We start from the raw sequence: 11,138 nt of genomic DNA, 5'->3' as shown, positions 1-11,138 counted from the left end.
TGTCCCAACATTCATCCTTTTTTTACGTCATCATTTCCCAGCCTGATGAGGACGACCATGTCCTGAAGCTTCAGTTCAGCTGGAAAGGTTTAGTCAAACCAATCGGCAGCTCCTTCATCGGCGTCAGTCCAGAGTTTGAGGTCGCTCTGTACACCATCGTCTTCCTGATGTCCACTGCAAAGACCACGTCTGTGTTGGTGGAGGTGAACGCATACGTGCTGGAGCTGGTCGTCTATCGTCACGGCAGATCCATCGGCTCGTCTTACCCTAAACTGGTCAGTGGTAGAGATGAATGAATTTTAGATCTTTTTTTTTTCTAAAGTGCCAGAAAAAGAAATGCTACCTATGCTTTGCAAATTTTCTTGAAAACAATTCCATGTATTCTTATCCAGCCAATATGTAATAGCATATAAATTAATGTATATTAAATATTTTGTAACACGCTGTTGGTGTGTGTTTTTTAAGTCTTATAATTTAACATAAAGAGCAGGAGAACCTCCTTTAAGGCCATGTAATCCAATGTAAGATGTTTGCGGGGTTTCTGCACCTCAGTTTTAACTGACAGGTAAAACCTCACAGGCAGCTCTGCGCAGAAAGTAAATTGCTGTTTTCAGTTTCCTGTTTCAATACAAAAAATTTAAAAATCATTTAAACTAATTATTTTAAACTGAAAAATAAATCAAGCTGTCAGTTACAATTACACCTGCAGTGATTGCTACTACAAACAACAGCGTTTTAGGTCACCCAGTACGAAGATGGACTACATTCTGAGTAGATATTTGAATAAAAAAATCGAGAAATGTCAGCTGGGAATCATTGCTCTTCTCCATCCAGTTCTACTTTCTACTACAAAACACCCCACATTATCCCATTGTAGTCTATTAAAGTCCATATCTTGACTCAACGATACACCACTGTTACCGAGTACACTGTAGTTCCTGCAAGTCTGAGCAGAGGGCCATACATATTCTATAACTGAAACAAACCTGGCCACGCCCTCGTTATGCGCACGCGCAATCAAACAGCCATGACGCCTCCTGTCAAACCAAAACCACAGAAAAAAGACAGTTGTTTTCGAAAAAGTGTTCTCCTTTGAAGTGTGGAGCACGACAGGTAACACACACACACGACTCAGTACAGGCACACGTCGTTTCTGAAGGACATCCTCCACTTCCGGTTAGGAAATTAACTTTTTTGACTGAGAAGAGTCATGGCATGCTAAAGGCTAACAGCTCGGCTAACTGTCAGTTACCAGCTCGTCTGTGTGTTTTTAAAGGCACCTGACAGTCGTTCACATGATTTTTAACTACACACACAAGCTCTCGCTGACATTAGGAAACCCGAGCCTGCACCTACAGATCGGCCTTTGAGGATCTTTGGTGTCGCCTGAGACACGAGTGACACGGAGGGGCTTGTTAGAGCAACAAGCCACAACAACAACAACAACAACAACATGTTTGCTAAGAAGAAGAGAGCTCCACAGCCCAGAGGACAGGGAGCTGCAGCCATGCAGGTAAAAGAAACAAACAGCTGTTCAGTCAAGTCGTGCTATTTAATCTTTCGATCGATAAATGTAATATTATCGCCCATTTCTACCGTATGGGGATAATGAAAACAGACTTATTCGTTAGCTTAACTATGACACATGCTCTTCCTGTAGCTGTTACTTTTAGGATTGTGTTTTATCTGGTCACTTGATCTACAACAAAACAAGTGACATTCCTAAAATAAAACAGTGCAGCTGTGGTTTACAGCCTCAAAATCATTTATAAAAACATGACAGCGGCTGGAATGACAGTAGTTTTATACAACCTTCAGTCTACGGTTAGAAAAGCTAACCAGCAGTTAGTTATAAGACTCCTGCGTTTCCGCCTCAGCCACACCCACCCTCACCGGACTTGTGCTGAGCTCACCAGGTCAGGTAGTCCGGTCGGAGGCTCTACGGACCGTGATGTGAGCAGATAACAGTATCATCTCTATTGAGAGAAGAGAGGGATTGACAAAAAGGGTGGAGATCTGCACTAAAGAGATACCAAATAAAACTCAGTTGAAGCAGGACAGCATACATGTAAATAGGCACGAGGCAAAAGAAAACAAGTTGAAGAAAAGGTTTCTAAATGTTGTTGAATTAATACAAGAAGTGAAAAAAAGAAAATGATGGAGGAATAAAACTGACCCTCGTGCTTCCTGGTTCCAGTTTGGTCTGTTTGGAGACATGAACCCTGAGGAGATGATGATGGGAATGCAGGACAATAATCTGGACGACCCGGACCTGGAGGCTGAACTTGCTGCTATCACAGGAAACAAAGCTGTTTCCAGGGGGAGAGCCAGGCCGAAGGGCAAGAGTGAGTGCAGTGGTTAGGATTCATACGTAGTTTCAGACCACCCAGCTGACACATTCAGGATTTGGAGGGAATTTAAAGGTCACAATTAACTTTTCAATTTTTACCGATTTTCACATCCTTTAACACGATGTCCTTTAAACCAAAAGACCAAAACAAACAAACCAGGTCTAAAACAGTGGCATGAAAATTTCATTTTGAAGCTTCTGAACCAGCAACCTGAATACCTGTGCCACAGATATACTAGGTCATACTGCAGTACTACATGGTACAAACCTCTGCAGCTCCTCATTTTAACCACATCGCATGTGTCTGCAGCAACGGCAGCAAAACTGCAAGTGAAGTGTGTACGAGATCAAACCTCACATACTCAGCTCTGACTGATGAACATGAGGCAGCGGTGCCTTCACTGACCTGTGCTTCATCCTCTGCACTGATCAACTCAGTTAAAAACGTCCTGTCCTTCTCATGTTGAAGGTCCTCTGCCCATGGACGACATTGCAAAAATGGCCGAAGCGTGTATGAGAGACGTGGACGATAATGACGACGAAGACTTGGAGGATGATGAAGATTTGCTGGTTAGTAACGAGTGTGACATCCTGACGTCGTCCTCGGCGTCAGAGAGAGTTCATGTCAGGATGTTTCGTATTTCTAATTCAAACATTAAAGACTTATAAACTACACTGTAGACGATAACTGGGCAGAAATGAGCACAACTTACATTGTATTGTTAATAAGATCCTTTTTTCTTGTCAAGTAGTTTTGGTCATTTGAAATAGTTGAAACAGATCCTTTGATGTTTCATATCGTAACCCTAACCCTCAGTGATGGAGCGGGCCTCAGTTTGGACGCTCAGGGTGGATTGTTTTTCCAAAGCTCACAGAGGAAAACATTTGTCACAAGCGTCGTCTGAATCTCATCTTCTCCGACCAGCAGTCACTGTTAATCAGATGATCTAATTTGACTTCATCAGGCAGAGCTACAGGAAGTGGTTGGTGAGGAGGAGGAGGAGGAGGAGGAGGAGGCCGCCAGTTCACCCACATCTGCTGCCTCTGTTCCAGGCTCTGAGGCAGAGACACCGTCATCACAGCCTCCTCAGGTACACACACACACACACACACACACACACACACAGTTGTTCCCTCATCTCCCACACGTTCTTCACGTGACACCTTCTCCCTTCTCTGTTCTGGTGGTACTACAGCAGGAAGTGAAGGTCTCCTCGGCGCCCCCTGGCAGCCTCCAGCACACCCTGGAGGAGAGGATCTCCATGTACAAGACGGCCTCACAGAACGCCAAGAGGGCGGGGGAGTCTTCAAAGGCCAGGAGGTTTGACCGCGGTTTGAAGGTAGGACAACAGAGAGCGCCATTGATTCTTCTACGGTCGATGGTCGATGACTTCATCATTTATTTACATTGTTGTTAGTCTGGAAATGACTGAGGTCGGTCAGTAAAGTCAAAATGAAAATGTTGTACACACCACAGAAAACATATACTTAAATATATGTATATATATATTTATATATATATAATAAAATGTATTTTTTGGTTTATTTTGTTTTTAAATTGAATATAATTTTTGTTTAAATATCATTTACATTTGGTGTCACCTGCAGACGTTGGAGACCATGTTAGCTGCCGTGAAGAAGGGGAGGCCGGTGAACGAGGCGGAGATCCCGCCGCCCGTGGCCACCGGAGCTCCCAGGGCTGCTGCTCCTCCTGAGCTCGCCGCTCCTGCACGGCCCGCTCCTCCTCTACCGTCGCCTTCTGACTCCGCTGGGTCAGATCCGCATGAGGCCACGACGCCCCCTGCTGCCGCTCCTGTGGTCGTACCAAAGATCGTGACGCCCACCAGCGATGAGGAGCAGAGCAGCTGCGCCACCTCCCCACATCTGAGCAGAGAGACAGAAGAGTCAGCCCCCCCGCTCCACAGCGGTCGGACAGACGGTCAGTTTCTGCTGCAGGTCACGTCACGACTGCGTCCGTCCTCTGCTCTGACCGTCCGGTGTCTCTGTCTTCACAGGGACCAGGACGATGCTGTTGGAGCGACAGCGAGAATACAAGATGGCAGCTCTGACGGCCAAGAAGCAGGGAGACCTGGATCAGGCCAAGGTTTTCTTCAGGATCGGAAAGGTGAGCGTCTCCACCTCCAGTGGTCTGGTAAAATGTGTCGTGTGTAGGAGGTGAAGTCGGTGGTGTTTGACAGGAACGATCTGAAACGATGGAACAGCGTGAATGGATGTAGAAAATTATTTCTAAATTGTTTCATAATCACGTTTAAGACAAATGTTTAAGACATTTTAGACATTGAATTGAATGTTATTTTCTAATCTGTGTAAATAAAAATCAACAGATTTTATTCGGTGTTTTTTGATTGAAACTTTTTAAACTGCTTTGTTTTTTAGTGTCATTTCATCCAGAGATCATTTAAACAAAACAGGTTGGATGTTTCTGGGTCACATGGTTTCCTGGAGAGAATGTGAAACATCTGAACAATCTGGATGCTGGCAGAGACCAACATTATCTCTCACACTGTTGGTTTTTTTTTTTTTTTGTTGTTGTTGTTGTTGCAGAGTTTCGATCCAATGCTGGAGGCACTGGAGAAAGGACAGAGTGTGGACCTGGGGAGTCTCCCTCCACCCCCAGGACAGGGTGAGGACGAAAAGACAGACTTAACAAATATTAAAATGAAAAAACAAAATTAACTGTGATTTACATACAGTCAGAAATAATATTTTTGTGGGTTTGAGAGACCACCAGGTGGAACTAACTGAAGGGAGTTAGTTTCCCACAGGGGAGGGCGCCACCCAGTGACTGGGCTCAGTACAACACCACTCAAATGTGATCAGTGTTTGAAACAGGAAACGCCGTGTCGTCCGTGTCTCTCTGACTCACCGCGTCTCCTGTCACTGCAGCCTCAGGAGGAAGTTCTGCCTCTGCCCCCCCGCGGGAACCTCCCTCTCCTCAGGACACACAGGTCACACAGTCGACTGCTGCTGCTGCAGCTGCAGGTGAGAATTATTAAACCACTGAGTCAATAACACACGGTTTTACTGTGTTAACAACACACTGTCACCACGTTATCACTGACTGAGGAAGGAAAGAAGTCAGGTGATCGTCACAGGACGAGTAAAACACTTTTAGATTTATTTAGACAATTTTCTTTAATCTCTAACTTCTTTAAGAAGACTCACTTTCATTGTGGGACGAATAAGGGACTCAATCATATTATTATTATTATTATTTGACATGATTTGTTAATTAATATTATTATTATTTGACATGATTTGTTAATAAAAAGCCACTGATACAAAGACGTTCTCATTAGTGTGATGGTCAGAAACCCTTATTGAACTCCTCCTCCTTGTGCCTCAGCTCCTGCAGCCTCCTCAGCTCCTGCAGCTCCTAAAGATGCTCTGGAGGCTCTGGAGCAGCGACAGGTCAAGTACGTGGAGGCCGCCGCTCAGGCCAGAGCCGACGGAAACGAGCGCAAGGCGCGAATGCACGACCGGATCGCCAAGGTACGACTCAGACTGACAGGACTGAGAATCCTGTGGAGAACTGACCTGAGGTTTAAACCAAATGTGTTTTCTCCTCCTGCAGCAATACCAGAGCGCCATCAGGTCCCACAAGGCAGGAAAAACGGTCAACTTTGACGAGCTGCCAGTTCCACCCGGTGAGAACCCGTCAGGATTCACGTTGTTATTTTGGCGTCTTCAGCTCATTCAGGTGACGGACTTTGGTCTCGGTCGTCCGCAGGCTTCCCTCCGATCCCAGGTCACAAATCTACAGGAGCCGAGCAGGGCTTCATCGCCGCTCTGGAAACGGCCGACAAACTGACCTCGACCGGTGCCACGAATGAGGCAGCGAATGAAGACGAGGAGGAGGAGAGAGAAGAGGAGGTGGCTGTTCGTACCAGCTCTGACCGTTTGTTGCTGTTTAAGGTTTGGTTCTAATCAAAGGTCACGTGTCTGTCTGGGCCCAAGCCCGCTGTTCCACAGGAGCTGAAGAAAGAAACACTAGACGTCTCCGCTGCTGGTGACAGACGGAAGAGGTCTCCGTCAGCGTCCCCTGACAGATCATCTGCTAAAGGAGGACTCTCTCCTACAGGTTGGTACCAAAAGGTCGGTTCCAGTAAACGGTTCTTATAAAGAAGGACTTTTTTTAACCCAACCCTTTGACTCCCAGGCATCCAGCAGCTGGAGTTCCTGGAGGGTCGCAAGAAGCAGTACCAGAAGGCGGCGCTGCAGGCCAAGCAGAAGAACGACCTGGAGCAGGCCAAGTCTTTACTGCGAGCGGCCAAGGGCTTCGACCCCATGATCGAAGCAGCGCGGCAGGGAGAGAGTGTGGACATCAGCTCGGTGAGGGGGGGGGCTTCATCGGTGCTTAGAACTAAACATGCCACTGTAGCCAACTCTCCTCGTTCTCCGCCTGCAGTTGCCGTCGCCCCCTGGTGACGATGATGAGGATTTCATCCTGGTTCATCACAGCGACGTTCAGATCTCAGAGAAAGCTGAGCAGGTTTACGTGCAGCTGGCAAAGATCCTCAAAGAGCAGTACGAGGTAAAGAAAAAAAAAATTCTGATGCTCTCTGTGAAGTCAGACATTTTTACTACACTTGACCTTGACTATTCTGTCTTTTTCAGAAATGCATGACTTACTCCAAGCAGTTCACTCACCTGGGCAACATCTCTGAAACCACAAAGTAAGACTCAGTTTACAGCAATATGTCCACTAGAGGGCAGCGTTAATCTCCAGTCCAAACACTGCTGCAGATGATGATGAATCTCATATTTTGTTTTTTAAATCTCTGACTTTGTTTCTGCAGGTTTGAGAAGATGGCAGAAAGCTGTAAGAAGAGTCTGGAGGTCCTGAGGTTGGCTCAGTCCAGGGGTCTGCCTCCTCCTAAACATCGCTTTGAGGAGCGCTCCTTCAACACAGTCAGGTGGGAGTTCACGGGAACGTTTTATCTCTTTCTCCAGAGACAGGTTTCTGCCTCTCCTCAAACTCTTCCCGTTTGAATTCCTTCCTCTCGTCTTCATCCCCAGGATCTTCCCAGATCTGAGCAGCACTGACATGGTGGTTATCATCGTCAAAGCCATGAACCTTCCTGCCCCCAGTGGTAAAAAACTAAGCACTACATGTTAAACATGTTTAACTGTGAATAGAACAATCAGCCTGACCTTGTTGAAGACACTCCCAGTTATTAATAATTTGATTTTATATTTGTGAAAATTCTGATGAATTCTGTTTGTTTTTGTTGACACCTTGGTCAAAAATGAATACATTTTTTTTTAACTCTACAGGGATTCAAACCAACGACCTGGATGCCTACGTTAAGTTTGACTTCCCGTACCCCAGCTCTGTAAGGAAGTTCAAGGTTGGCCTTAAATTCCAGGCCTGGTATTGTTAATTTAGACTGACCTTTTCGTTGTCTTCTGTCCAGGATCAGCCTCAGAAACACAGGACGAACGTCATGAAGAACACCAGCTCCCCAGGTCAGAGGGCGGCCTCGCTCCAGCCCAGGGTTTTCACTTCCTGGTGGTTTTACGGAGTTCCCCGCCCCAACAGTTGTCGCCTCTGCTGATCTTTGCGTCTCTTCTCTCCCAGAATTCAACCAGAGCTTCACGCTGTCCATCAACAGGAACCACCGCGGCTTCAGGAGAGTGGTGACCGTCAAAGGCCTCAAACTGGAGCTGCTGCACAAAGGGTGAGTCAGAGAGAGAGAGAGAGAGAATGTCACGGGTAAACATTTCCACCATCACTGAAGGAAGATGAAGCTGCGCCTCCTGCTGGGCTGTCGTCAGACTCACTGTCAGAATCAGTTCCAGTTGGTACCGTTAGTGCTCTGACTCACAGGACGTTTACAGATGTTGTTGTTGTTGCGTCTTCTCACAGCGGTTTCTTCCGGAGCGATAAACCAATCGGGACGGCCGTGGTGAAGCTGGACAAACTGGAGACGCAGAGTGAGATCAGGGAGATCGTGGAGGTGAGTGAAGACCCTCGTCATGTTCTCCTGGACTCCAGAATCAGAGAAGAAATAATAACAAACTGTTAAGGAATTAAATCAACGATGAAGTTCTGTCTCCTCTGACCATCATCAGGTGATGGACGGTCGTAAACACACAGGAGGTCGGCTGGAGGTGAAGGTCAGACTGCGGGAACCTCTGAACGGTCCGGACAAACAGACGAGCTCCGAGCGCTGGCTGGTGATTGACCAATCACAGGTGAGCGACCACAGAGTTACGTCCGAAGACGAACATGAGATTGTTTGGAGAGAAAAAAAAGTAATCTCATTTTTGTTTAAAGGTTCTTTTGTAAGGATAATCTTCCAGACTGGAGTCGGATCTGTGGATCAAGGAACTGATTAAAAATACTCAGAGGAGCAGCAGCTGGAGGAGGAGAACGATGAGGAGGAGAACGATGAGGAGGAGCATGTTTTTGGATCGGTCTAACGATGAGGAGGAGGATGTTTTTGGATCGGTCTCTGTTCAGGTTGGTTTCCGGGTCTTCACAGTTATTGGACTTTTTATTTTCGCACCTGTCAGACGTAAGAGCGCCCTCCAGCGCCAGGGTCCCGGTCCAAGTAGCCAGAGAACTTTTTCTTCTTCGTCTCCTACAGCGAGGGATTTCCTCCTACGCTGACGTTAGAGAGCCGCCTGTGGAACCTGCTGCTCACTGCTAGATAATCTAATCCAGAATAAATCCAGAGTGTGTAGATATTCCTCATAGATTATACGGCTCCACAGCTATGCACTAACACCAAAGTTATCACTGTTGCTGTAAAAAAAAAAAAAAAAAATCCTGCATCTTCGAAAACAGCTGCCAAAACAACAGGAAAAAAACTGTCATTTTTTTTTTCATCACAATTCTTTCCAGAGTGAAAGTGTCAGAGGATTAAGAAAAAAATAAAACACAAGGTATGAAATCTATACTTTAGAACTTTTTGGCACTTTTTCCTGTCACCAAGTTTGACACTTTGTAGACACTTAGTTTTTGGATGAGGGGATCGGGGGGGGTGTGTGTTACACTAAACAAGCACAAATCTGACACACGTCTGAGGATCAGAGGGCTGACTGTCTGAAATGAGCATTAATTTATCTGTTTGGAGGGTCAAAGACTCAAACTTTATCCACGTTCATCTGAGCCGTTCCTGAAACAACAACACTAACAGTGACAGTCCAACTCAGAACATTTGAAATTAATGAATTGTTTTCATTTTGGAAACAAAATAATTTGACGTTACTTTTATTATTTTTTTAACACCTATGCATCTCCTCCCTGTGATGGTGACTGAATGTTGGGGTCGAAGGTCAGAGGTCACAGTTTGTTACACCGGGTCACTGAATATCGGGAGGTGAAAGACCTCAGCGTTTTAAAGGCTCAGTTCACTCAAACTGAAGAGAGAACATTTGTTATGACTGTCAGGTGAACTGTCCCTTTAAATTCAGACTGCACAAGAAAAAGAAGCCATAGATGAAACTATGACACATCCTTCAACGGCTCTGTGTCCTCTAGAGGGGCTCACCCCCCACCTTGGGAACCACTACTTTACCTCAATGGGGTTTTACCAAAAAAAACAAAAAAAAAACTGTAGTGAAAACATTTCTGTTCGTCATCATCGGCCGACGTCAACTCTGTGACCAGTTCTTTCACTTCCTGTTGAAACATTTGTTTCTTCCTACTCTTTGGTCAGAGGATTCACAGAAAGTCTTTAAAAATTAAAACAATAACGTCGTTATTTTTCTGTCTAATATAAAAAATTAAATTTAAATCTATTTTGCAGCTGTTCTTTTTCCCTACTGTAACTTCTGTTTCTGTCTTTTACTGTGAAAATATTTTGTTGATCCTGAACAGGAGGAAATAAAAACAACAAGCACTGAACTCACTTTTCTAGAAGTTTTTATTTTACATATACTACAGTTCTTCAGGATGACCACGAGCAGTTTTTTTTTTGTAAAGAAAAAATATACGATTTTTGGCTTCTTGAAACAAGACGGATGAAAATGAGAAGTAAAAAAAAAAAAGCTATGTCATGAAGCGGTTCTGGTTTCACGCCGTTTGTTCTGAACAGTAACATCTCAGAGAAAAGTGGTAAAAAAAAAAAAAAAATGCTACGTTCTTTACCTGAAGGACTGATTGCACCATTTTTACATGGAGGACGTATTGCACGTGTCAGGACGCATAAAGAAACGACACCACCTGTCTTTTTCATTGATGCTGATTCGTTAAAAACAACTGCCGGAGTGCACAGTGGTCAAGGTCAAAGGTCAAACAAGAGTGGTGACATTTGACCTGCGGACAGTTTCATCTGCAACATCGCTCCGCTACGGACGCTCAAACAAAAGTGAAATGGAGGAGGGTTCCTTCAGCTGTGATTATTTGTACGTCTGATTGTCTTCTTCCCGCTCCACCTCATCCTGCTTTTCCATACGAATAACGATTAGGGACGAGCCGCAGCCGACTGACTGAGTAGACCGTACACAGGAAGTGGACGTCAGCGTCTGAAGAGGAAAATAAAGCTGTTTCTCCTTCAATATCCTTGACTTTTTACTCAGAGAATCCTGGAGGACGTCTTTGACTCTGAAGTCCAGTTCCTTTGAATCTTCTTTCATTTCTTTTACGACCGGCCCTTGGGCGTCTGGACGCCTTAACTCGTCCACTTCCTGTTTATGGTCTGTGATTTTTGACGTAACGGAAGATGAAAAAGCAACAGACAAAAACAGGTGAAATACATTCGTTAGGTTTTTTTAAGGTCCGTGATGTTGAAGGAGAAAAGTCGACGCAGCAGCAGCA

The 11,138-nt window shown here is 45.2% G+C and overlaps 2 protein-coding genes across 5 annotated transcripts in view; both read left to right on the top strand.

Annotated features, from left to right (window-relative positions):
* Nucleotides 1–697, top strand: part of LOC112488690 (poly(U)-specific endoribonuclease-C-like) — a 3,856-nt gene extending 3,159 nt beyond the window's left edge. Inside the window, exon 7 of the mRNA XM_025066084.1 lies at nt 42–697. Coding sequence (XP_024921852.1) covers nt 42–296 — 255 coding nt within the window. The 3' untranslated portion in view covers nt 297–697. The remainder of the gene's footprint in view (nt 1–41) is intronic.
* Nucleotides 698–1,021: 324 nt separating this feature from the next.
* Nucleotides 1,022–9,231, top strand: cc2d1b (coiled-coil and C2 domain containing 1B). Of its 4 annotated transcripts, none has more exons than XM_025066081.1 (25): nt 1,022–1,513; nt 2,198–2,345; nt 2,820–2,920; nt 3,316–3,441; nt 3,550–3,690; nt 3,959–4,289; nt 4,366–4,475; nt 4,916–4,994; nt 5,258–5,353; nt 5,718–5,863; nt 5,946–6,018; nt 6,102–6,244; nt 6,329–6,452; nt 6,531–6,703; nt 6,780–6,905; nt 6,989–7,047; nt 7,171–7,287; nt 7,391–7,464; nt 7,649–7,707; nt 7,789–7,840; nt 7,953–8,052; nt 8,241–8,331; nt 8,447–8,569; nt 8,652–8,755; nt 8,805–9,231. In XM_025066081.1, exons 1-24 carry the CDS (start codon nt 1,454–1,456, stop codon nt 8,661–8,663), a joined length of 2,664 nt encoding a protein of 887 aa, XP_024921849.1. In that variant the 5' UTR covers nt 1,022–1,453; the 3' UTR covers nt 8,664–8,755; nt 8,805–9,231. The 4 variants fall into 4 exon arrangements, with proteins under 4 accessions (XP_024921849.1, XP_024921850.1, XP_024921847.1 ...); XM_025066082.1 differs by having other exon boundaries at nt 1,023–1,513; nt 3,547–3,690; nt 5,736–5,863; XM_025066079.1 differs by having other exon boundaries at nt 1,023–1,513; nt 3,547–3,690.
* Nucleotides 9,232–11,138: the final 1,907 nt, after the last annotated feature.

Source organism: Cynoglossus semilaevis, chromosome 20 (genome assembly GCF_000523025.1).
Source record: "Cynoglossus semilaevis isolate Cse_v1.0 chromosome 20, Cse_v1.0, whole genome shotgun sequence".
In the NCBI taxonomy this organism is placed as follows: domain Eukaryota; kingdom Metazoa; phylum Chordata; class Actinopteri; order Pleuronectiformes; family Cynoglossidae; genus Cynoglossus; species Cynoglossus semilaevis.
Note: the sequence above shows the minus strand (reverse complement) of the source record. Positions and strands in the feature narration are given on the sequence as shown.